Genomic DNA, 27,102 nt, shown 5'->3' on the forward strand with positions numbered 1-27,102 from the left:
AGTCACCCTTTCTTCTAATCCAACTTGCTTTGCAATAGCGACCCAATGTTTTTCATTGCCGGAAGATCATCTGATGGTTCAAAGCCTTTAAAATCATGAAGAAAATGTGGGAGAAGCTTCCACCAAACTACATGCAAGCAGTCCTTACTGACATCACCCCAGCCTCCACAATGATGTCAATAGCATTCTTCATAGAGTCATAGAGATGTACAGCATGGAAACAGACCATTCGGTCCAACCTGTCCATGCCGACCAGATATCCCAACCCAATCTAGTCCCACCTGCCAGCACCTGGCCCGTATCCCTCCAAACCCTTCCTATTCATATACCCATTCAAATGCCTCTTAAATGTTGCAATTGTACCAGCCACAACTACATCCTCTGGCAGCTCATTCCATACACGTACCACCCTCTGCGTGAAAAACTTGCCCCTTAGGTCTCTCTTATATCTTTCCCCTCTCACTCTAAACCTATGCCATCTAGTTCTGGACTCCCCGATCCCAGGGAAAAGACTTTGTCTATTTATCCTCTCCATGCCCCTCATAATTTTGTAAACCTCTATAAGGTCACACCTTAGTCTCTGACGCTCCAGGGAAAACAGCCCCAGACTGTTCAGCCTCTCCCTGTAGCTCAACTCCTCCAACCCTGGCAACATCCTTGTAAATCTTTTCTGAGCCCTTTCAAGTTTCACAACATCTTTCGGATAGGAGGGAGACCAGAATTGCATGCAATATTCCAACAGTGGCCTAACCAATGTCCTGTACAGTGCAACATGACCTCCCAACTCCTGTACTCAATACTCTGACCAATAAAGGAAAGCATACCAACGCCTTCTTCACTATCCTATCTACCTGCGACTCCACTTTCAAGGAGCTATGAACCTGCACTCCAAGGTCTCTTTGTTCAGCAACACTCCCTAGAACCTTACCATAAAGTGTATAAGTCCTGCTAAGATTTGCTTTCCCAAAATGCAGCACCTTGCATTTATCTGAAGTAAACTCCATCTGCCACTTCTCAGCCCATTTGCTCATCTGGTCCAGATCCTGTTGTAATCTGAGATAACCCTCTTTGCTGTCCACTACACCTCCAATCTTGGTGTTATCTGCAAACTTACTAACTGTACCTCTTATGCTCGCATCCAAATCATTTATGTAAATGACAAAAATGTTAAAGCTCTTTCAAAATTGACGAACACGGTCCTCAGTTGCTGTAATCAGCTTCCTGCATGTGCGCCTAAATAATGAGCTTCAATGACTTGCATTGCATCCTGGTCCAAGGGTTGAGTGAGAGAGGTTGTGCTTGAAAGGAGAAATGGCATTTTGATGTTTTCAGAAAGCTCACCAATGGTGGGAGAATGGCTTGGTGCATTGACCAGAATGAGAAGAATCTTGAAATCCAAATCTTTTCTCCTGCAATAATTTTTAAAAGTATTCTCACAAACATCAACAATAAGATCAGAAACAAATTGCCCCATCATGCAATGTCTTTTGCCTGATCTGAAGTAAATATCTGGAGTGAACTTAAGGTAAATGGGGATGGAATCGCACAACAGCCAACGGGAGATTTAAAACCCATTTTTAAAAAAAAGTTCCCCAATTCACCAATCACGTGACGACCAAATTGCAATGATGGAATGCACATTATAGGAGAATGTGCATTATAGTACATCACAATCTCCAAAAGAAGTTGAAGTACCTGTGATAGAGTAGGGATGAATGGGTAATAATGCGATGAAAGTTTTGGGCTGAGTATTGACCATTGTAACCTGTAGTGAACCTCTTCTAATTGAGAGAAATTCTGTCTGATACTTTGTCCTGTTAAATTTTCAGTGTTACATAATGAACCTTTATAAATTTTCTGGTTTTATATAGTTTTGGAAAATAAATGTTTTGGGTAGGAGGGATGGGACTACAGGGTCAATGAGTCATCCCAAAGAAAGAATCAAGCCAGTAATTAATGTTTTTAGAGGCAACTAGGGAAGTTGAAAGGCTAAAATTTAGGGGAAACATTAGGGGAAACAATGGAATTGGGGGGGGGGGGGGGGTTGATTGATGAAAGTCAGTGAATTAGAAGGCAGTGGTGTAATAGTAATGTCACTGGCCTAGTAATCTCCAGCCCTAGGTCATTGTTCTGGGAACATGGGACTCAAATATCCCTATAGCCAAATTTGATCTCAATAAAAGTCTTGAATAAGAAGTGAGCTAATGGATCTTGTGTAACCACTGTCAATTGTTGTATAACCCCATCGGGTTCATTAATGTTCTTTAGCAAAAGAAGTCTGCTCTCCTTACCTAGTCTGGCCCAGATATGACTCCAGATCCACATCATCATGAACATTTCACTGCCAACAGGGCAATTAGGGATGGGCAGTAAACGGCCCAGCAAGCAACTCCCACATCCCATGAATGAATAATAAAAATAAGTATGTTTGAAGCATTGAATGCTAGCAAGTTTTCTCCACAACCTCCCAAAGAAAATGTGGCTTTTCTTATTGTTTTTTCCTTGATTGTTTTGAGGTGAACACTGCAGTCCGCGTTAGCAACATCTAACATTTCTGTGCTCCAATAATACCGCCAACTCCCTCATAGACAGGATGCAGGGAGAAAGGAACATGCAGAGAAACAGATAGACTAAAGTCAAATGGAACATAAGAATGTGCGGGGGCAGAGAAATGAACAGAAACAGGGTGATAATAGGTAAGAAAGGTAGGCTATATTCTCTCTTGTTGTGTAATACCATAAGAGATCCAGTAATGCATGTCCTGATGTAGAGTTTGGCTGTTTTATAAATTTCCATTCTGCGCAGGTAGAACTGCAGCTTTATTTTAATTATAAGTTTGGACCAATAAAATAACTTCTAAAGACAGCAATACAGAGTCAGGTGTAGGAGGGAGTGGGGTGTCAAGCGTTTTGGAAATCGTTTGATTTTATTCTAGGCAAACAGTCCTGGAACAGAGTTGTCATTCTTTTTTCAGACTTGACATTGCTGAGCAGATTTGAGTAATGTTGTCTGATGCTTTCATTCAAAATTAAGTGGGAGAGGTAATAGAAGTTTTGTGACCCCAAATGAGACTGCCTGGCCTTATGATCATAGTTATGAAAGTACTGGACAGGCTGGATCTTCTTTTTATGGTCCATCTTGATAGAGCAAAATCTTTTCCGGAATTAAACATGTAAAAATGAAGAGTAATGAAATAAATGGCAGGATTCTAGGGTTGAACTGAAACATCAAAAGACAATTTTATTATACAAGGACAACATTAAAATAAGCAATAATGTTTAAACAGGTACAGTGAATGGGTATGATAATGTTTCTCTTCCATATGTGTTATACATCCAACTTGAACTCTGAATATTCAGGATTAACATGAGGTAAATGCCAGTTAACAGACAAACTGAACTTTAAATGTAGTCATGATAGATCCCACACAGATGTCAGTGAAACTATGGGTCACCTTATCTCATTAAAACACTGACCTTTTTTCGGGATTTCAATTCCTTACTTTTGAAGATCTTTGATATACTCATGATTGTTCTTCAACCCTGGGCAGTCTCAAACACTGTTTGTGTCATGGTAATTTAATCTCCCTTCCTGAGACCAAATTCCTTATGTTTGGACCAGGACCGACCAGGTAGCCCAGACTGTAACTTTGCTATTTGCTTCAGGTAAAGTGTACAGTGGATATTCCCAGAGTGAATTAACTTGTCAACTGCCAAGTTTTAAACAAACAATTTATTTACAAAATTACGGAATGAAACACAACGAACCAAAAATAGAATACCCAAATAACATCCTATCCGAAAACCTGACAGACTATCCCGACTTAATGATGCTATTCCAGAGTTCTTACAACAGTCCCAATAAACAGACCCATTAGCGCAAAGAGTAAAAATGACACAAAATGCTTATAGATTATGAAGTTAGAAGGGCAGAGGAGGGGGAGAGTGTCCAGTTTCAACTATGATGTTGACTCAACTAACATCTGAACTGAACTGACCTGTGAAACTAGAAAGCTGGCCATACCCCCTTGATTATACCAGTTTTTAAAAAAGACTTGAAAGCTTTTGGCCTGATGCATTATCTGTTAGGTGTGAACAAAAAGGGCCCCAATAATCTATTTGAACCCAGTCTAGTTGGAGCCTGGCTAATTATCCTCTCTCTGAAAGAAAACCCTAGGGCACAGTAAATTTAAGAAAGGACCAGCTTTGTGACACTTAAGATTTCAGACATTTCTTCGAAGTGTCTAATTAGGAGCAAAATTTCAGCTTTTATCACATGTTGAGCTGCCACCAAATCTTTCTAAGTTCCATCAAGCAATGACTGCCGCGGATTTGCTTCACCCTTTTCTCAGCCGAAGTGATCTATCAATGGCTTCCAAGGACAGCGGTGGCTGAACTGCCTGGCGTTTTGCATGAACATGAAGCATCTTATTCTGTTTCCACACTCTGCCAGATCCAAGCTGCAATTAACTTCATCCAACAAACATACCTTCAAATAAACTCAAACCAGAAAACCACCTGAAGCTCTCTCCTTCCCTCTGATAACGTAGCCTGTTCTGGTTGTCCTTATCTGACCTTAAGGGTTAACTGAACTCTTTTAAGCTAATAAAGCTCTAACTTTCTCTGAGCCTCCATGCTTGCAAGGTTTGCAGGCAGCAAGTCTCCATCTGTGTAAGCCAGCCGATGGATTTAGAGCTACATCTTTTCTATTTTGATTGTATTAAACAAACACAGGCAGCCTTCCGAAACACCATTTGTGTCATGTGTTCTGTCAGTAACTAAATCCCAGCATTCTAATAACCTCATTCCTAGCTTTCAACCTCTTAAAGCAATATGACCGCAAACTTTTAAACATGCTCGACTTCAAGATGCTTTGCTACATTTACCTCATGTTTTCTCTTAACCATTAATTCATAAAGTTAAAAATGATATAAAAGGAATCATGAGCTTGGTATGTGCAACAGTAGAGCCTAAGATTTACAAGTGAGTCTCGGGCTGTACATAAAATATTGTGGGGACAGACCTGCAAAGAGTGTGGTGTTATGTCTTTTTATGGTTGAATTGTTCAACCTTTTTCCAGAAACAGTGGGCTTGGTTGGAACATTATGAATTCATTACAGGGTTTTTTTTGAGAGGATCAGAACCAAAGATTTTTGAAGATGATTTTTAACCGTTTGTATGTCTCAAGTTAAAATTGTTATTATTGGTTGACTAGCAGAGACTGAGGAAGGCCAGCATGGAGTTGAGGCAAGGGCTTTGGACCTCTTCAATGTTGCAGTTATACCAGCCTCCACCACTTCCTGTAGTAGATCATCAACAACATTATGAGTATTTGTACTTGGAGTAGTCAATAAAAATGTTAACATTTTTAAATTGAAAGTGAGCAGAATAATATCAAAGCTAGGTCGTTTAGGATTGAATTGAAGAGGCACTTCGCTTGGTCTTTTCCAAATGGTTCTGGATGTAGGTTCAATTGAAATTTTCAAGCTTGAAATGGAGAGATTATTGTTAGGCAAGTGAATCAGCCAATATGAAGGAATCATGGATAACTAGACAATAAGATGGACAAGCAGGCATGGGCTATTCAACCCATCTAGGCTGCTTTGCCATTTAGTGAGATCATGGCTGAACGGATAAACCTCATCTCTACTTTCCTGCGTTTTCCCTACAGCCCTTGAATTCCCTAACTGGTTAATAATCATTTCAGCCTTGAGTATACTCAATGATGCAGCCTTGACAGCCGTCTGAATTCCAGATTTGCTAACTACTTGTGTTGTTCAGCCATGATCTAACAGAGCAGGACAGCTTCTTCACGTTCTTCTGTAAGAAAAAAAGTACACAAAACATTTGGTAGACAATAAGTGTGTACAGCCTGAAAAAGTTTAATTGTCTATAACCTTTTTTCTCATGTACAGTATTTATTGCACTCTAAGGATGTTGAAAATTCGTATGTGCTATTGATATGTTTGATTTATATAGGTTTCCTCATCCATCTCTCCAGAAACTTACCAATCAACATTGCAATTTAAATATGTTGTACATTTAATATAGTTACCATCCCAATTCACCAAATATTTGCAGTTCTTTACATAACTGTTCATTACAAACCGAATACAGATAACATTTTAGTGATCAGTTGCTGCAACTTAATGTTTTAAGATTGGTAAAAGTCAAATTTGTAGAAAGTGTTTGTCAAATTCCTGTCTCTGAGGATGTTCTGCAGTAGATTTTTATATCCAAAGCAGAATTCTTTCAAACTGTATACCTCTTCCATCTAAAAAATGGAAAATTAGCAAAACAGGAACAGAGATGAATAAAATGGATGTAAAATGAAATACCTCAGTCCGTATAGAATAATAATCTCTAGTTTAAAAAAAAGTCTATCTTAAATGATGAATATTTCAAGTATGCCGAAGTTCTCTTGTAGGTTTTGAATGTTCTATGAAGTTGTTCTCAAACATAAACTCTGTAGAGCTGACTCAGTTCATTAAAAAAAATCAAAGTTTATTCAAAATAAATGCAGAATGCTGAAGAAATCAAGAAGACCTGCTGACCACTTTGTGCCTCATTGGTTAGTGAAATTGTTGTACTGTTGAAATCCAATGTCCCTGCTGGCTCTTTTGTACTCCACAGCTGGAGAGATTGCTTTTCATCACTGACTTTTTAATAGTTCACCTTGTCACTATATTAATAAGAGATAAAAAAGCCAGCATAAGGACATGCAGTGACATGAAGCGTGAAGTGCTATAAATATTTATGTATACTTCAAAAGTTGACAATTCTTATTTTCTTGGCATATTGAGGTCATATGTTATTCTTAACCTCAAGAATTCTGGGCATTTTTGAAATTATCTTTTTGGATACACAAAGGATATGACAAGTGAAACATGTTGCTAGATGTGTTCACAATTGACTTGAGTTTCCTTGTATCAGTGGGCCAGTAGGGATTCAGGAGAACTTGTAGAAAAATCGTTACGTCTCACTACCAAATAAAATTACATTTATCTGCTTTCCACGTTGTCTTCCAGATTCGAATGCTTCATTAAAAATGTAATTGAGGCAAACCTTTCTGTTTGACCTATTAACATCAGTTTTTCTATTGGAAATTTCAAAACCTGTTTAAAAAGCTGCAATGATTACTGGGAATACTATCAAAGTGCTATGTGAACAGGTCAAGAACTTTGGATGGTCTCTTGAGAGATGAGAAGATTGGTGGGAATGTAATGTAATTTGTTGATTTGAATGCTAAAGTATCCCTTTGTTATTTTAAGTGTGCATTTCATTATAGATGCAATGCACTGGAAATTAATCTTAATTGTAAGACATTTTTGAAAAGACTAGGCCAGAATTTAAACAGCTGTTCTTCTCATTTGGGTTTTGGAAATTGTCGGTGAACTACTGCCACTAAGTACAGTTGTTTAGGTAACAATTGACCTATTATTGTCTATAGAACTGGAGATGAAGTTCTTGTCACTTATATCAGCAATCCTGTTTATACACAATGATGTCAAACTAAAGCAATTGTTTTATAACGTAATACAGACACAGTTGAGACTGCAAGGATAATTTGATGGCGATAAAATTTTGAAGAGATGGCATGAAAAATGGAAACCGACTGTCAGAATCAGAAAAGGAGTTTCGAACAAAGGTATATAAATGTAAGAGATTTAGAACTGACAGCAAGAGAAAATTTAACCAAAGATAGTTGAGAGAATTTTGTACAAAGGTTAGTGATTACAGTAGAAATTAGATCAGTAGGAAGAAATGTTCATTTGACGTTGGAAGGAAAGTGTATGATCAGATGTGGTTAACATCATAAACACATGGGATTTGGGCTAATTTTCATGTGAAGATTAAATACAAACACAGTCTGGTTAGACCGAGCACTCTATACCTATGTTATCATTTCTATATTAAATACTAAATGATTGAATTGCTTGGTATTTTCATTTGTTTTTTTTCCTTGCTGTCTTTTATTTTACAATTCTTTCTGGTTCTGTTCTTTATACGTTTTTTTAGATTAGATTAGATTACTTAGTGTGGAAACAGGCCCTTCGTCCCAACAAGTCCACACCGACCCTCCGAAGAGCAACCCACCCAGACCCATTCCCCTACGTTTACCCTTTCACCTAACACTACGGGCAATTTAGCATGGCCAATTCACCTGACCTGCACATCTTTGGACTGTGGGAGCAAACCCACGGGGAGAATGTGCAAACTCCACACAGACAATTGCCCAAGGCGGGAATTGAACCCAGGTCTCTGGCGCTGTGAGGCAGCAGTGCTAACCAATGTGTCTCTGTGCCGTCCCACATTATTCAGTCTATCCTACGTTTTTTAGTTACATTACCTATCTATTTTGTTTTCTTCTGTTGACCTAAATTGGCTCTTCCTGATAAACTGACTTGACTCTCAACCCTGATCTCAAGTCTCTTCATTGCCTTGCTGTTCTCTATCTCTATAATTTCCTCCATTACAACAATCCTCTCAGTTGTGGATTTTTCTACTTCTATGAAGCTCAGTTGTCAATACCTCAGCTTTACTTTTTTGATCTGAGGTAGAGCAGAACAACAAACCGAGTAATGGAATAATTAAACAATATTACCAATAAAATGTCAGTAATTGCCGGTTAGTCTGAGTTATTTTTAGGTTTTTTATTTTCAGCTTTCATGAGCTTATTTAAGGTCAATTGAAATGCTTTATTATCCAGGTACAGAATTTGCTAAAGTATGTCATTGAGACTGCAACAATAGATGTTTTTCTTGCAAAACATTTTTTTCCATTAACTTTCTAATAATTAATGTGTGTAATCGAGGTTGGTTTTGCTGCTCAGAAAGCCATACATCATCATATTTGTGTCAAAGTTGGTAAGAAATCTTTTAGTTCAATATGGAATGCACATTTTCTCACCATTGGGACTTTCTGACTTAAGCAAGTCCAGTGAGCTTCAGTGCAAGTTTATAGAGTTAATGTTCATGGCCCCTTGAGCACATTCAAGAGTTAGTGTGGAGTTCAACTAGATCAAACTGCTCAAATTACTACTTCTACTACGCTTTTCCAGAAATTAACTTGCTATAGTACCTAAAACTGAATGGGAAAGGATCCAAACTCCTGATATTATTGAATACTAAGAGAAGCAAGCCAACTATCTTGTAATTTCAATTGCTAAGGAAAATATGGTAGTTATTGTTATTTTCATAATTGCTGGTTTTAACTGAAACAGTATCATGTGTGGCTTAGTTGGTAGCACAGATGCCTATGGATCAGAAGGATTAGATTAGATTACATTACAGTATGGAAACAGGCCCTTCGGTCCAACAAGTCCACACCGACCCGCCGAAGCGCAACCCACCCATATCCCTACATTTACCCCTTACCTAACACTACGGGCAATTTAGCATGGCCAATTCACCTGACCTGCACATCTTTGGACTGTGGGAGGAAACCGGAGCACCCGGAGGAAACCCACGCAGACACGGGGAGAACGTGCAAACTCCACACAGTCAGTCGCCTGAGGCAGGAATTGAACCCGGATCTCTGGCGCTGTGAGGCAACAGTGCTAGCCACCGTGCCGCCCACTTTGGTTTTGGTTCAAATCTAGAAATCTGAGTCGAGAAGTTTAGATTGAAGTCAGAGGGCGCATTGCATCGACAAAAGTGTTTTTTTATTTGGATGAATGATTTTAAATAACAGACCTGTCTCCACACTCAGAAGGCATATAAGAACCCATAACATTACATTCTGAAGTTGAGCAGGGGAGTTACCCAGTGTTATGGCCAATCTTTACTCCTCAAAATTAGATCAATCCTTGAGGCATAGTTCCCATTTTGGTAGTATTATTTTATTAGGAATACCTCACCTTTCATGAGAGGCTGGCAAGAACCACAGTTGAGGGGTTTTTGCATTCTTGAGTCTTGAACTCATTTCTTTTATATCAAATTCCGTCAGTTTTATGTATTACACTCACTGCTTTTGATGTGCATCAGGTTTCAACTTCAAAGATTAGGCATTTTTGTATTACTATATTTTGAAAAGACCAAGATGAGCTGCTTGTGCCATATTAATGGAGCAAGTTTTCCTATTGTGTCAACATAATGTCACTCGGATCAGCGGTCATATAATGATTCTTACACTTGGTTTCTATTTATGACAGCAGTCTGAGGAATTTGTTCTCTCAAAATTGCATGTTTAATTCAGCATGTGATTATATTTTGCAAAGTCATACTTGTTCTGATTTCGACTGACCTAGCTCCATGATGATGTTTGATGTTATGTTTTGATTATTTACAGGCTGCATGTCTGATAAGGGTTCCTTCTGAAGTTGTCAAACAACGAGCTCAAGCCTACCCCTCACTGGGTACCTATAAGGTGTTCCTTGATACTATAAGGCAGGAGGTAAGCTCGTGAAATAAATAATGCAGTTGCTGTGTTGCAGATACAGTGAACTCTCGAAGAGTTAAATCCCTAGAGAATTGCCTTGAAATTTGGATTAAGCAGAGCTGTATGATAGCTGTGGAGGTCCTTTTATCATATGCAGGTGTCTCTATTTGTGTGATCTGCTTACAAATGTAGTTTATTTGAATACTACATACTGAGCCATGCTGTAATATATTGAACACCCCTCTGGGTGAAGTGTGTGTGGATGTGTGCAAAGAATAGAAGTATATCTATTCCATTTCTTCAGTGAAAGAGTAGCTGTTCTTTTTTGTGGTGAGGTTTAACAATGCATTTCAGTTTATAAGTTCAGCACTTTTCCAGGGGCACATCTCATAATGTACCATGTGTTAGTCTTGAAAGAGGCTGAGTGAACTGGCCTTGAAAATGACCGAGATTCAACACTAGACAAAATCTGTAAATTGTTTCATGCTTATCAAGCTATTTTCAGACATACACAATGCAGTTCACAATTTCTTCAATGCAGTCAACTATGTTTTGATGTTTCCATGCTGTGAAATTCTGGAATATTGATAAGGTTTTTGCGGCATTGTCTTGGGAAACAGGCAGATGAGTATGTGGACATTCATTAGAGTCTTCAAATCATCAGCCTTCCTCACTGAACAGTACGCTGCACCTACAATGTCTTTCGTCTGGTGTTGAACATCTTCATGTAAGTTTCTATGGAAATCATCAAGCCAGCCTCCATCTTGGAACATAAACATCTTGTTTTCTGGTTGGTTGGCGTCATCTTGCTCCTCATCTTTTTATTGCCTTGTGCATCATAATCTGTTTGAAACTAGCTTGCAGGAAGCAGTTGATGATTATGGCTTCCTTTCCCACCTTCCACATGCAAACCAGCAAAGCATGAGTACCAGCAAAACATGTTGCCATGCTTATCAATGGCCTCAATATTACGTTTTCAAGTTCCTAATTTTTCCCGATCCATTAGCTGCACTTTGGCCATGGTATTGGGAACCAATCCCTTTTTGGTTAATGCGTTTTGTTTTGTAAGACCATGAGACCATAACATGTAGGAGCACAATTAGGCCATTCAGTTAATTGAATCTTCTCTGCCATTTGGTCATGGCTGATATCTTTCTCAACCCCATTCTCCTGCTTTCCCCCACTTAACCTTCAATCCCCTTATGAATGAAGAACCTACCTGTTTCCATCTTAAATATATTCAATGACTTGGCCTCCACAGCCCTCTGTGGCAATGAGTTCCACAGATTCACCACTGTCTGGCTGAAGAAATTCCTCCTCATCTCAGTTCTAAAGGGTTATCCTTTTACTCTGAGGCTGTGCGCTTGGGTCTTAATCTCTCCTACGAGTGGAACATCTTCCACGTCCACTCTATCCAGGCTTCTCTGTATTCTGCAAGTTTAAATCAGATCTCCCTCATCCTTCTAAACTCCATTGATACAGACCCAGAGATCTCAATGATTCATCATATGACAAGCCCTTCATATCTGGGTTCATTCTTATATATTCTTTTAGACCCCTTCCAGAAGCAGCACATCCTCCCATAGATACATGACCCAAAACTGCCCATGACACTCCAAATGCAGTCTAACAAGACCCTTATACAGCCTCAGCAGTGCATCTGTGCTGTTCTATTTTAGCTCTTTTGAAATGAATGCAAACATTGCATTTACCTCCCTAACTGCTAACTGAACCTGTATGTTAATGACAAAGATCCTGAGCTAGGTCTCTCAAGTTCTTTTCTGCTTCAGATTTTTGCAGCCTTCTTTCCTCATTTAGAAAAGAGTCTATGCCTCTAATTTTCCTACCAAAGTGCTCAACCTCTCACTTTCTCGCATTATATATTCTTTCAGCCAGTTGTCTATCCATAGCAGTAACTTGCCCCAACACCACAAATTATCTTGTTGAGTGGCCTTCTATGTGGCATCTTGTTAAAGGCCTTCTAGGTCGCCAAATAGATCATGTCCACTGGCTCTTCTTTGTCTAACTTGCTTTCCACTAATTTTCCCCACATTGTGTGCTTTTTCTTTTGGTTCTCTGACACTAACTTATGTTTCCCCTTGACTTTCAGGCTGATGGGAACTTGATGGCACAATCTCTCAGATTTTCATTGTTTTCTGCTTCATGCCTTTTCCACTTGCTTACCGATTTCAACTTCTGTCTGATCAACGATACTTCTAACCTCTCAGATTTTGCCAGACTTTGCACACCGAGAAATCTAAATTTTGAACAGTGGCTTTGGCAGCATTTGAGTATCCTTAGGTCTAACTATGTCACTTTGGTCAGTTTGGTCATGTGACCCCTGACAGAAAAGGCTGGTTTTCACAGTGAAAGCACCTCTTTTGTTGACACTGGTCAATAATTAGGCTGATCAGCCACTCTAGAATTGTGGCTCTTTGGTTTTTGCTATTCCCTGGGAGGTATGCTCGACAACACAAATGGAATTTTGTGTCACATCCAAATTCGAATTTGAGTTTGACTGAATATTGTATCAAATTTAAAAAGAAACCAGACAGCATCTTCCCAACTGTATCATGAAAGAACGCTACAGAAAGGCAAAACACTGTGGACTGTATTTACATTCTAATTAGTTCCCCTTTTGTGGGTTGTCTCAGGCAGCCATATGATAAAACTGGAACAAGGAGGCCATTTGTTGAATCCCTGTAGATAATTTTTATCAGTTTCGGGTGGTTCTTAAGTCTGCTGTTTGCAAATGAAACCAAATAGGCAGAAGTAACTGCTCCAAGGCGTTTGGTACCTCTGTCATCTGTACCCCACTGCTTTTTGTTTCTAAAGAATACCATGCATAACAAAGTTTGTTGAAGTAAACCTAGATAATGGTCATCTAAACCATTTTTAGATTAGATTACAGATTAGATTACAAATTAGATTAGATTAGATTACATTACATTAGATTAGATTACATTACAGTGTGGAAACAGGCCCTTCAACCCAACAAGTCCACACCGACCCGCCGAAGCGCAATCCACCCATACCCTTACATTTACCCCTTACCTAACGCTACGGGCATTTTAGTATGGCCAATTCACCTGACCAGCACATCTTTGGACTGTGGGAGGAAACCAGAGCATCCGGAGGAAACCCATGCAGACACGGGGAGAACATGCAAACTCCACGTCAGTCGCCTGAGGTGGGAATTGAACCCGGGTCTCTGGTGCTGTGAGGCAGCAGTGCTAACCACTGTGCCACCGTGCCACCCACAAATTTATTAGCATTGTATACTTGCTGAATTGTATACTTTAGTCCAGAAAAATAATTTTTCCTTGAATATTTTAGAATGCATTTTCATCTCTTGGTCAAATGCAGTACTTCTGTTGGTGCCTTGTAACTTCAGTTTCCTTCTTATTCTTGGAGAATGTCATCAGTTTATTGGGCAGAGATAAATGTGTGGTGTCAATCACCTTGGCTGTAAATTAATGCGTGCTTCATTTTATACTCCATCAGGGTTCCAGTTTTTACTGTTGAAATGGAGATATTTGGACAGTTGATAGGACATGAGGCATTTTATCTTGAGTGGACCCTATCTCTGCTTTGAGTCCCTTCTACCTCTGCTCAGCATTGATGCAGTGCAGCACATTCGTATGTCACACTGTGATTCAGAAGAGCTGCTTGCAACAGTCTAATTAACAACAGCTCTACCAAAAAGCTGGTCTCTCAGCAAAATTAGTCCAGCCTTCACATAAAGCCATTCATTATTACCGTTCCACGTTTATCAAGGTTCCCATTTAAAAAACAATTTTCTGTGGTTATTTCCCCACCTTAACCAAAGTCGTTCTGCATTTTACCCTGTTAATGATGTTCAAAAAACAAGCACAAATCTTCCTACTATTTTTCGTGTCCACTCAATTCCCAAGATTGAGTTCATGTTTGCTTCATGACCTACTCATGGCAGGAAGGTTTGGTGTGCCTGATGCTTTCCAGTTGGGGGCCTTTTCCTTGTCTACATTGAGAATCATCTTTGCTTTTGAAGAGAAATTGTGAAGGTACTAAAAATCAGTTTCACCAACAATTTATCTTTATATAGTACCTTTCTTACCATAAACCAATCCACTACACATCTGCTTGCCAGTATGTGGAATACAGCCCAAACACTTTCTTAATATGGATGTGACAGATGGAGAAAATGAGTATGCTATTGACCAGGAATCTAACTTGACCAACCATATAAATACTGCAAGAGCAGGTCGGAAAGTGGGAATTCTCCATGAATCCAAAATTGCCAAATTGTATCCGTTGTTTACAGTTAGGTGAATGATGGAGTACTTTAAACTTGCCAAGATGAATACAGCTTCAACAACATTGCAGAAGCTGAAAACAATCCAGGGCAAAGCAGTCATTTTATTGGCATCCTATCCATCACTATTCACCCCCTCCACAACCTGTGCCAGTAGTTTGTACCATCTACAAGATGCACTGCAGCAACTCACCAGAGCGTACTTGACAGCACCACCACTACTTTCGCCACAACCTCTACCATGCAGAATGACATGGACAACAAGTGGATAGGATAACATTTGCAAGTTCTGCTCTGCAGCCACAGACCATTCTTCACTGAGATTGTAATATAATTCCTTCATTGCTACTGAAACACATTGCCTAACAGCATGTGGGAGCACTTCCACTGCATGAATGTAGTGGTTCAAGAAGGGAACTTACCATCATCTTGCTCAGAACACTTAGTGCTGAACATTATCTTCTGGCCTTACCAGTGATGCCCACATAGAGTCATAGAGATGTACAGCAGGGAAGCAGACCCTTCGGTCCAACCCGTCAATCTTTTTGGTGCTCAAGTTTGATTATTTCCTTGTACTTTGACTAATTTGGATGAGTTAACTAACAACTTGCACCACTGTATACCTTTCTGGACTTTGCGAGAGTTGGTGTTCAGGACTCTGGATTTTGCTTTCACTGGACATGCTGGATGCCAAAACCGAGGATATCCGTTGCTGTATTTCTGAGCAAGCAACTTCTATTGAAGAGTCTGAAATTTGAAGGTCTAAAATGACATTGCACTGATTATTGTCGTTGCTGGGCTGCTACTATAATAATGCAGCACCATTGTATTTTTGTCTTTTCTCCTACAGGTCGTTCTGCTTTAATGTGTATTTTGTCAACATGAATTCTCTGTAAGACGATTGATGAATTGGAAGTGCTGTTTCTATAGCATGAACTTTTAAAATGTGTTTGGCTGTAATGTGAATACATCACCAACACTTTAAGTGCTGTTTCTAAAGCACAAGAGCACAACCATCACATTACTTGAAATGGCTGTACTTCCTCCTGAAGCAACAAGATTTCTATCGTTGGAATAAGGATCACTAAAAGCAGTTGAGTGCAGTTGTGACAGTGCAGTGGAGAAAAATCCAATTTTGTTTTTTTTTTCCAGTGTTACAAGCCTTGCCTTATTTGTTGATCCACATTCTGAATTATACTTGCATTTTTATTAAATTTTTTTGCTATGTAAAAATGAACTTGGCAGTATATTTATTTGTCAATGGAATTGAAGAAAATAATTTAATGGCATTGAAAGGAACGGTGTCAGAGCGTGTTTTCACATTTAATTTACCTTGCAATACAAATTGCCAAGGGCTGAGCCCTGTTTATTTGCAAAAAGGCTCATTTCAGTTATGAATTTTGAGAGTCGGGCAGTCAGCTGCTGACACTGGAAATTGTGTGAAATATTGATGAGAATTGAAATTCTGGGAAAGATGGAGAATATAGGAAAAATGAAAACCATCAAAGGGAGAGGAAGAATGGTATTATTCTGGAAGGGAACAAGTGAATCTTTTTCATTGGAGAACAGTTTGCCATTTCTGAGTGCATTAAGAATCAAAACTCTTAAGCAAACGACACAGACTTCTAAACATAACCTAGTTAGGAAATCCATATAAATTATTTGTACAAGCTGTTGCTGTTTTGCTTCAGTTAACTTGCATAAAACAAAAATCAAGCATAATGCACTACAAGCTGCTTAATGTGGCAAATGGTGCATTTATCTATGCATGTATCAGAGTCTTTACGTTTGTTCTAGTGCAATCAAATGATTATAATTAAAATTGAAGGAACAAGCCTTCCTTTTTTGGCATTTGCTTTGATCTATATCTGTCTGAGTCTTTTGCCTCATAGATCATATTGACAAATTTGCTAATTAGATTGAGTTTTGTGCGTAGATGACTGCAATTTTCAAATTGACTTGACATGATGATCATTACTGTCTGTACAGCATAGCACCATCTGGACGTGTAAATGAAGATTAGAGTCTAGACAGAATTGCATCTTCCATGTTGAATTTTTGCTGTGCTGGACATTGTCTGACAGCATGCAAATGGTGTTAAGTATTTACTGCTTGATCTGATTTTGAAAGTCCAGTTTGCAGTACATCCTGATAGATGCTTGTATTTTATTTTGTTTAATTAAACCCGTTCCTTGTGAGTATAGTTTAACAAGTCATATGTTATAAATAACGTATCTCTAATGGTAATGCTCATTCTTAAATCGCAGAATGATGTGCACAGTTTAATTATCATATTTAAGTATAGGATTGAAATTTATTCTAAGATTCAAGTTCAAGTGCATTATTGGGATTATTTTTGAAAATCTCAAATGCTGAAGGGACCTAATTAAAAAGATGCAAAAGCAAAATATTGAGTGTGCTGGAAACCTGAAATAAAAGTTGAACATACCCAACAGGTCTGGGGTCAACTGTGGAGAGGGAAACTGATGTGACCTTTCAAGTCAATGACTGTTCATTACTATTGTATTTAAATTCTCTTTTCTTCCCTCCACAGATGCAGAGTATTTTCAGCATTTTCTGTTTTAATTTAGGAATTTTTATTTCTGTACTTCTGTGCTAGTTCCCACTTGAAAACTGAACCTTCATCAATTTTGAGCAAGGTTTGAATAACAACTGGTTGGCCAGTAACTATGGAAACATTGGTGTCACAACATTGCTCTTGAATGTGCATATATCAATCTAAATCTCCTCAGGATTGTGCTTTCATTGATCGCTTCAGAGAATTAAATGTTGAGTATGTCTATTGACCATTTCTTAACGTTACAAATGATGTGATTAACTCAACTATCATCAAACACTCAAATCCTGCTTATCCAATTCATAATTAATATTTTTAATTGAAGAGGTAAGACTATGGTACACTTTGAAGACAAGAAATGTGAATAAAACTATCACCAACTACTAAACCATCTTCTAAGGTACTTGTTCCTGTGTGAAGAATTGAACAATTTTCCAGGTTGATAGCCAACATAAAGTTTTTTCCAGTTGAATTCATTTCTTAACCAAAGACTTGTAAAATGCATCCGGTCTCCTTTGCTGTTATCTTCCTCCTGTTTGATTGGCTGACTTTTGTCACCCAGAGGACATACTAATGGATCACACATGGCTGTTTAACTTTTCCCATTAATATTCCCAATGCCATCCATACTATTGAGGACTTGAACTTTATTGAATTAATTTTTGGAGAACTTTGGAAATCCTATGCTTTGTCTTTCATCTTATAGCTGTTTTTCAGGAAACAGTCTAATTTCTTGTGTCTCCTTGATCTTCCTCGTTTAATTGTAAACAATAATTACATTGTAGTTTATTCATGCTAGTTTTTTTAATAAACAATGTAAACCAAAATTCCACTTTCTTCTCCAGTTTTCTCCCTTCTTCCCTGATGTTTATAATTTGTGCTGCCACCTGGCCTTCACAACCAGTCCAGATGATGTGTGTTAATAAAAACATTTAAATCTGGGACAATGTTTTGGCTAAATTGAACTCAACCTTACCTAATGCCCACATTTATTTCCAAGAGTTTCCAACATTTGAGTTATCTTGTATTTTAAGCCAGTACTTTTCCCTGCACATTGAGATACCAGTCTGGATCATCTTGGGCTGTGTGTGTCAGCACATATGCTATCATTGATGCTGCTTGCTCCGTATTGCTAAGCAAAGTCCTTCTACAGTTTATATTGTGCAGCAATACTTCACTTACTGCTGAGTGTAACGGATTATCGCATTCAACTCTCTTGTGTCTGAGGCCTCTCTCTTCACGTGCTCATTCTATACCAGTAATTCCTCTCTTGTTGATGTAAAGTCAGTGATCAGTTTCACCAAAGTATGTTATACTACCACTGAAGGTGGAGATTATTTGCACTTTTTTTGTCTCCTTCCTATCTGAAGGTTTGAAGTAAATTGTAACACACAGCTACGTTGTTAATTCAGTGTGTTGTGGAAATTAAGCTTGCTCTTTAATGATCAATGATTGCTTTCACTGAGCAGTAAGAAATTGAACGGACAGTTCTATACATTTTGCTTAAACCTCACATTGGCATCTGGTGTAGGGAAGGAAATAATGGAGTGTGTTTGCATTAAAGATAGAAATGTTGCAGAATTTGCAAGTTCTAGGGCTTTTCACCATCTTGTTTCAGTGTCCATTACATTTGTTTTGTTTTGCAACAATATCCTTTTTTTCCCTCTCCAATTCTGTGTTATTATCTGTATGTATCCAGATCCAGGGTTTTAATGGATCATTAAAAGTTGGTTGCATTTTTCTTCCCCCGTGGTCTGGAATAATCGACATGTTGGGGTTTGATTGTCTGTTCCCTTGCTGTAACCCAACTATAATCCATTTACATTCCCTGGTACAGGAAAATTATTGCCGGTCCCTAACTTTATAGTCTGAAAACTTTATTCACAATTTTCATTATTGTTGATAATCTATAGAACAGTTTGTTCAACTAAAGTTTTCAAAGTATTGACTAACTTTACCTAATTATTTTTGTCTTGTTTCACATCCCCAGGGTATCCTAGGATTCTACAGGGGCTATGGAAGCACAGTAAAACGAGAGGTCAGAATTACCATATCTTTCCATCTTTTTACAGATTTTGATTTGAAGTTAATCAACTGATTTGTGCCATTTAAAGCATTGTCAGTAATAAAGTCACTATTTTCAACATTTAACTATAAAAAGTTCCTACTTATTCTTGCCTCTTTTCTCCCATCACCACCCTTTGCATCTTCAATTTGAATAAACCTATCATTTCAGCCTGTGTGTGAATTTACAATGGTAAAAATAAGCCCATTATTCTCTCTCTGCAGCATATGTGGATGGATGCTTGCTTGCATTGTTGAAATACGTGTACTTGCATTTTCAAGGTAGTCAGTAGCTCTTGGTTATTAAAATAAAAAGCACTGGCTGACTGAGTCAGGTCAATGAGGATTGTATTTTCTGGCTTGGTAGAATTTAAAAGATGATTGAATTATTTTAAATCCGGTGAGATATTTAATTTGTACAGAATTATTTTATTTCTAATTTTAAACAAAATGGACCACAAAGGAATGAAATGATGAGATTTTGATTCATTTCAAGCAGTATTTGAAAGCAATTCAACAAAATAAGCCAGATATAATGTACAAGATAAAATTTGCTTTGCAGTGATTGAACTGATTGTTGTCTCATGATTCGGAGATGTGTCGATAGTAGTCATGATTCGGAGATGTGAGCCTATGTGACCCTATGTGAGAATCTCTCTGGCTATGTGGAAGGCATCTTGAAATCTATTGTACAGGGGATCCCCAGCTTCTGTCGCGACACTACGGATTTCTTACAGAAACTCAGCACCCATGGACCAGTCGAACCGGGAACATTCCTCGTCACAATGGATGTTTCCGCACTCTACACCAGCATCCCCCACAATGATGGCATCGCGGCAACAGCCTCAGTACTCAACACCAACAACTGCCAGTCTCCAAACACCATCCTACAACTCATCCGCTTTATCCTCGATCATAACGTCTTCACCTTTGACAACCAATTCTTCATCCAGACACACGGAACAGCCATGGGGACCAAATTTGCACCCCATTATGCCAACATTTTTATGCACAGGTTCGAACAATATTTCTTCTCTATGCAGGATCTCCAACCGACATTGTACACCAGGTACATTGATGACATTTTCTTCCTCTGGACCCATGGCGAGGAGTCACTGATAAAACTACACAGTGACATCAACAATTTTCATCCCACCATCAAACTCACCATGGACTACTCTCGACTGTCTGTCTCATTCTTGGACATGTGCGTCTCCATCAAGGACGGACACCTCAGCACCACACTCTACCGCAAACCCACAAACAACCTCACAATGCTACACTTCTCCAGCTTCCACCCAAAACATATTAAAACAGCCATTCCCTATGGACAAGCCCCACGCATACACCGGATCTGCTCAGATGAGGAGGAACGTGACGGACACCTGGAAGTACTCAAGGATGCCCTCACAAGAACGGGGTACAATGTTCAACTCATTGACCGCCAGTTCCGACGTGCCACAGCAAGGAACCGTAATGACCTCCTCAGGAGACAGACACGGGCTGCAATTGACAGGGTACCCTTCGTTGTTCAGTACTTCCCAGGGGCTGAAAAATTACGCCATGTTCTTCGTGACCTGCAACACATTATCAATGAAGATGAGCACCTCACCAAGACTTTCCCCACACCTCCACTACTTGTCTTTAAACAACCGCCAAACCTCAAACAGATCATTGTTCGTAGCAAACTGCCCGGCTCTCAGGACAACTCCATACAACCCTGTCACGGTGGACGCTGCAAAACGTGTCAGATTGTGGACATAGATACCACTATTACGAGTGGGGACACCTCCCACCGTGTACATGGCAGGTACTCATGTGACTCAGCCAACATTGTCTATCTTATACGTTGCAGGCAAGGATGCCCGGAGGCATGGTACATTGGGGAAACTGAGCAAAGATTACGACAACGGATGAATGGGCACCGCACAACAATCAACAGACAGGAGGGTTCCCTCCCAGTTGGGGAACACTTCAGTGGTCCAGGACATTCAGCCTCGGACCTTCGGGTGACCATCCTCCAAGGTGGACTTCGGGACAGGCAGCAGAGGAAAGTGGCTGAGCAGAGGCTGATAGCTAAGTTCGGTACCCATAGGGAGGGCCTCAACCAGGACCTTGGGTTCATGTCACATTACAGGTGATCACCATTGCACTACACACACACACACACACACACACACACACACACACACACACACACACACACACACACTCTCTCTCACATGCACACGGACACAGATGCACATAGACACCCACACACACCCTTATAGACACACAGGCTCCCACACAGGCACCCCCTCACAGACTTAAGACACTCTGCACTCACTACACACACACACACTTTCTCACACTCACAACCCCCACCCCAGACAGACACACACACAGACAGACAAAGACCCACATGCACACATATATATTGTGTGTGGTGACTTTTTTTGGTACAAAGTTACATTGCACTTTGCTCAAAAACCACATAGATTCATGTCAAACTCTGAGCTCAAAAACTGCATGAATTTATGTAAAACTCTGTTATTTCACTTTTTAGATTGGAATTAATCTAAACATCAGGTCATAGACAGAGAACACAGGGGGCTAACACCTTCAACGCATTGTCTAGCTATCACTATTGTTAACAACTAACCGAGAATGCAACTTTTTAAAAAAAAGGGTTTTGTGATTTACAGAGAAAGAAGTGAAACTATCACTGTATTCTAACAGATGAAAGGCTAACAGACAATCAATTCTTCAATGTATAATTTCACTTACATCACACTGCAAATTTTTGCTATAAATTCTGTGTTACGATCGAGCCCTCCACAATCACCTGATGAAGGAGCGTCGCTCCGAAAGCTAGTGTGCTTCCAATTAAACCTGTTGGACTATAACTTTGTGTGATTTTTAACTTTGTCTCATGATGATAGCCACAGTGGAACTCTTCATGGTGTATTAGAAATGAAGAATTTCTATCAGTGCATTTGATTCTTCCAAGATCAAGAAAGAGTCATTATTTTTCATTTGAAGTAGCCTGGTCATACCTTTTGCATTACTCAGTGATTGACCAGCTCAGGAATAAAGAAAGTAAGTTTTGAAAATACTTGGCAAGACTGTCAGCATCTGTGGAGAGAAACATAACTGTTGTATCAAATAGAAAACATAGGTATAGAGGACATAAAGAAAGAGCCGAAGTAGGCTATTCAGTCCATCAAGTACATTCTACCATTTAACATGATAGTGGGCTGATCCACTATCTCAACACTGTATTCTCACTGTCTCCCCATACCCCTTCGATGTCTTTAGCTTCTAGATAACTATTTATTTCTTAAATATACTCAGGCCCTTCACCTATGCAGCCCTTTGTTGGGGCGGAATTCCACAGATTTACCTCCTCTCAGTTCAAACTGGCCTATTTCATATCCCGAGATTATGACCCATTGTTCCCACTCAGGGTCAGGGAAATGTCATCTCTGTATCCAGTCTGTCCAGCCCTGTCAGAACTTAATACTTTTCAGTGAGATCTCCTCTTGTTCTTCTAAACTTCAGTAAATACAGGCCCAGTCTCTTCTGATGAGACAAATAGAGTCATTGAGGTTACCATAGGATTGAGAAACACTGCGTTGTGGTTTCTTTGGTTGATGATCAATGTGGGGCACTTTGGTTTCTCATCCTTGTGGAAATGCTTTTGCATTGTATGTTTCACATAATGAAATTCATAAATTCGGGTCACAGCTATTGAAATACTGTTGAATCTTTATAATGTAAACAGACATAACTTCCAGCTTGTGCATAGCTGGATCCCATAAATTCAGTAGAATTAATGGCCCGAAAAGTTCCACTGTAAAATGGCACAATAAGAATTTGTAACACATCAAGGAGCAAGTGCTTTACATTCCATGTGCTCATGTCCAGGATTACATTCCCTCTTTAATTGTAATAGCTCTCTGATGTGGCATAGTTGTTGCTAAATTTGAATTAGTTTGAAGTAATTTGATATTAGAATAATTTATAATTGGTAGTCAATAATTTTGGTTTATGAATGTGGGATTTAATGCTGCTATTACAATATTCTGAATTTAAAACAAAATCTGTGAACTATGTTTTAAATATGATAGTTTAACGTTCGACTGCATGTTTCAATATCTACTTATCTTCACTTTTATTCACTCCAGGAGCTTCATTAATTGACCATACAAAGTTTGTGGAAAATTACACAAACAAGTACCATCTGGCTTGAAATCACTATCTGGGGCCTCTATTAGTCCTTTGAGTAAAAGGAAATGACTTTTATGCCAGGGTGAATGGTAACACTAATATGATGCAAGCAATTTGCATAAAGTTGCAGATGTGTGATTTAGTCATCAGAATTTAAGGCAGTACAATTACTCATGCCGTTTTACTCTGTTTACTTAATTTCAAAATAAATTTAAATACTTTAAGCATTTCTGAAGTTAATTGTAGACAGGTGTTTTGTGGTTAAGAAAGTTATTGACATTGATGAATGTTATAGTTGTCACTATACTTGATATAGCAGGTGTGAGTAAGTTAACAAAGTCTTTTCCACATTTTCTCTAATAGAATATAACTTTGCGTGTGTCCTAACTGATGATTAGTCCCAGAATAGTTCTGTTCCATTGATTCCTTAATAATATATTTCAACTAGTGCTAATGTATGACATGTCTCCTTTGTGTGCATAAGTTAAAGATTGCCAAAGTACAGCCTTGTGTATTATTCAAGAAAAATTGACAGATTGCTTTTGCATGTCTTACAGGATTTGTATTAGCACAGTATGGCGTTTAGATGTTGAGGTCCAGAACTGCATTGAAACCACAGCAAACTATACAGATTCTAACATTACAAAGCAAAATAGTAAAAAATTAAAGCAATGGAAGACTGACTTATTGATTTGTTCATGGATCACATTTAAATCTGAGAAAAATCTTCAACCATCTGAATTTGTCTGATATAGAATCAATGAATGATGACTGTGCTCTGCACATAAAGCTGTTATTGCGTGGTAGCTTTCCCTGCTCCTTTCATTTTAAAATTATCTCACTCCATGATCTTATTCTGTAAATGAAATGCAGCTGCTCAAATTTAGACAGAGCCTTTATTAGATTAGATTACTTACAGTGTGGAAACAGGCCCTTCGGCCCAACAAGTCCACACCGCCCCGCCGAAGCGCAACCCACCCATACATTTACCCCTTACCTAACACTACGGGCAATTTAGCATGGCCAATTCACCTGACCCCTGCACATTTTTGGACTGTGGGAGGAAACCGGAGCACCCGGAGGAAACCCACGCAGACACGGGGAGAACGTGCAAACTCCACACAGTCAGTCGCCTGAGGCGGGAATTGAACCCGGGTCTCTGGCGCTGTGAGGCAGCAGTGCTAACCACTGTGCCACCGTGCCACCCATGTTGGTGTTTATATGTTGGTATTCTATATTTATATCTATATGTGTGTGTGTTTGGCATTGCAGAAAGATTTACTTCACCTTTGTGGGTTTTGTACATCTATTTTACTTATCTAGTTTGTAGCAAGTAAAAGTCTTGTCTGCAGGACCTCTTTAACTTCTTAATCCTCTTCATATTGTTTGTCACTTGGTAGAACATTTGCAGAATGCCCCCCACTGAGGCAAAGTTAGAATCCTTGTCAAAGTCCAATAAGATTCATTTTCACAACAAAAACAGAAATTGGTGGAAAAGCTCAGCAAGTCTAGTAGCATCTGTGGAGAGAAATCAGAGTTCATGTTTCGGGTCCAGTGACTCTTCCCCAGTTCTGAGGAAATGTCATTGGACCTGAAACATTAACTCTGATTTCTCTGTCCAGATGCTGGCAGACCTGCTGAGTTTTTCCAGCAATTTTTGCGTTTATTTCTGATTTCCGGCATCTGCAGTTTTTTCAGTTTTTATTAAGTTTCATGCGAACCTGAATTTGACAGTGAACTGGCTTTTGATGGGTGGGTTAACCACCTATCCATAAGTATGTTATTTAAATCAGAAATGGCAGTTTACAGTGGCTATCTGATAAATAAGCAACCCAGACCATTTTAACTGTATACCTGTGCTAGTTCTGTTGGAAATATCCTCCTATCACATACAAGCCGGCAGTCACAATAAAGAATTCCCGTACTCTGTTTGCATTGCTTTAGAATTGGGCATTACTTTTTGGAAACCTGTTATCTGTTGGTGAGAGAAATACAGTACCACAAACAGAAGTACTAGGATTTTCACATGAGTACACTTTTCCACATCACCTAGTGCTTCTTTGTTCTATACTGCGTTCTAGCCGGCTTAGCTACAGTTTGATTTATTTTTTGTAAATCCTGTCATGTTCTCACCCATCTATGACTTTGAAACCTCCTTCACTCTCCAAGTTCTCAGTTCTTCAGATCTCCTGTGTATTATAAATCCCTTTTGCACCATAATTGATGGCTGTGCCTTCAGATGCCTATTCCCAATGATCTGGACATTCCAACCTAAGCCACTGTTGCCTAACCATACTTCCTCCTCCCTTTTTGGATCCTTCTTAAAACCAATCTCCCAATACCTTCTCTGTTTCATGTATTACAATTCTGCAAAGCATTTGCGATGTTCCTTTATAATTAAAATCTCTCTATAAATAGAAGGTATTTCCTGGCTCTTTTTTTCACTTGAGGATTTTTCATTGTCCTTAGAAAAGATGTGGACATAGTCCACGTTTACCAATGTTAAAAATGTCTTTGTGGTTATAACAAAATACTAAATGATTTGGAAAGCCTTTCCATGCTATTTGTGGAAAAAGTTGCTTTCCTTTTTGTCTTGCCTGAGCTTGCATGTTGGTTAAGTGACAGAACTATGATTCAGAAGTGCAGTAAGTTTCATAACTTTTAAAATATATATTTTTTTATTGGTAAACAAAATTGAATAGCTGTCAGAGGTTTGTGGCAGAACTTTGCTGGAAACAAGTCGAATTTGACTTTCGCGACAGACTTCACTGTCAGGTCCACTTTGTTGGGAAATTCAAATTAGCCAGAAGTTTTAGTTGAGGTTCGACCTGAGATTATGTTGAATAAGAAATAACTCGAAGACAACCACAATGAATGAACTCTGAACCCTTATTGGGATTCCTCCTGCCTCTAATATAAATGAGCAAATTTTATGGTGACATTGCAAAATTAAAAGGTTTTTAAATCTGGTAGTGGTTATCTCTGCTGAAATGCAAAGCACAGCTTGTGAAAGGTAAAAGCCTCTTAGATATCGATAGCTTCTATCAGAATTACATGCAAAAACAATTACAAGGGGAAATGTGATGAAGAAAAATCTCTCCATGAATATGTACTGCGATTGTTCACCTAGAACTATGTTGTTCGAGTTTAGATGTACTGGTGAAAGTCATTTTTATTTGTCACTCCTCATGCAGTAGCATATATAAATTTAGCAAGTATCCTCTGATTCCGATAGTTTTTGGATTTAGTTAGAAGATATAATGTGTTATGGCTCATAATTATTTTCGAGGCAAATATGAGTTTTGTTTTTACCATCTAATTTCTAGCAGAAGGTAACATCAGCTTTTTTAAAAATTTTCCCCAGCTTAAAGAAAAGTAAAAGTTATCTAGTATTTATTTTCTGCCTCAGTAAACAAGTGTTATTTTGCCTACCTCCATCTGGAAGTACAAAAAGGGTAACAAGGTTTTTTTTGATTTCTCTAAGGGGCTCTGAATAAATGAATACATTTAAAACTCTGTGAATGCAAATTTTGCGTACTAACAATTAGATAAAAAACACAGCTACAAATAGATGCTAT

General features: G+C 38.8%; 1 protein-coding gene across 6 annotated transcripts in view; it reads left to right on the forward strand.

Moving 5' to 3' along the window:
• Positions 1-27,102, forward strand: part of slc25a26 (solute carrier family 25 member 26) — a 203,286-nt gene that overhangs the window by 38,113 nt on the left and 138,071 nt on the right. For 3 of the 6 annotated variants that reach the window (XM_043708292.2, XM_043708297.2, XM_043708299.2), the window contains exons 4-5: positions 10,290-10,394; positions 19,242-19,289. The exons of 1 other annotated variant lie outside the window; for it this stretch is intronic. In XM_043708292.2, coding sequence (XP_043564227.1) covers positions 10,290-10,394; positions 19,242-19,289 — 153 coding nt within the window. Of the gene's footprint in view, positions 1-7,541; positions 7,648-10,289; positions 10,395-19,241; positions 19,290-27,102 lie in introns of all 6 variants that reach the window. 2 more of the 6 variants (XM_087994419.1, XM_043708302.2) reach the window with 1 other exon arrangement.

Source organism: Chiloscyllium plagiosum, unplaced genomic scaffold (genome assembly GCF_037043375.1).
Source record: "Chiloscyllium plagiosum isolate Xiang-an unplaced genomic scaffold, Cpla_swu_hap1 HiC_scaffold_14, whole genome shotgun sequence".
In the NCBI taxonomy this organism is placed as follows: domain Eukaryota; kingdom Metazoa; phylum Chordata; class Chondrichthyes; order Orectolobiformes; family Hemiscylliidae; genus Chiloscyllium; species Chiloscyllium plagiosum.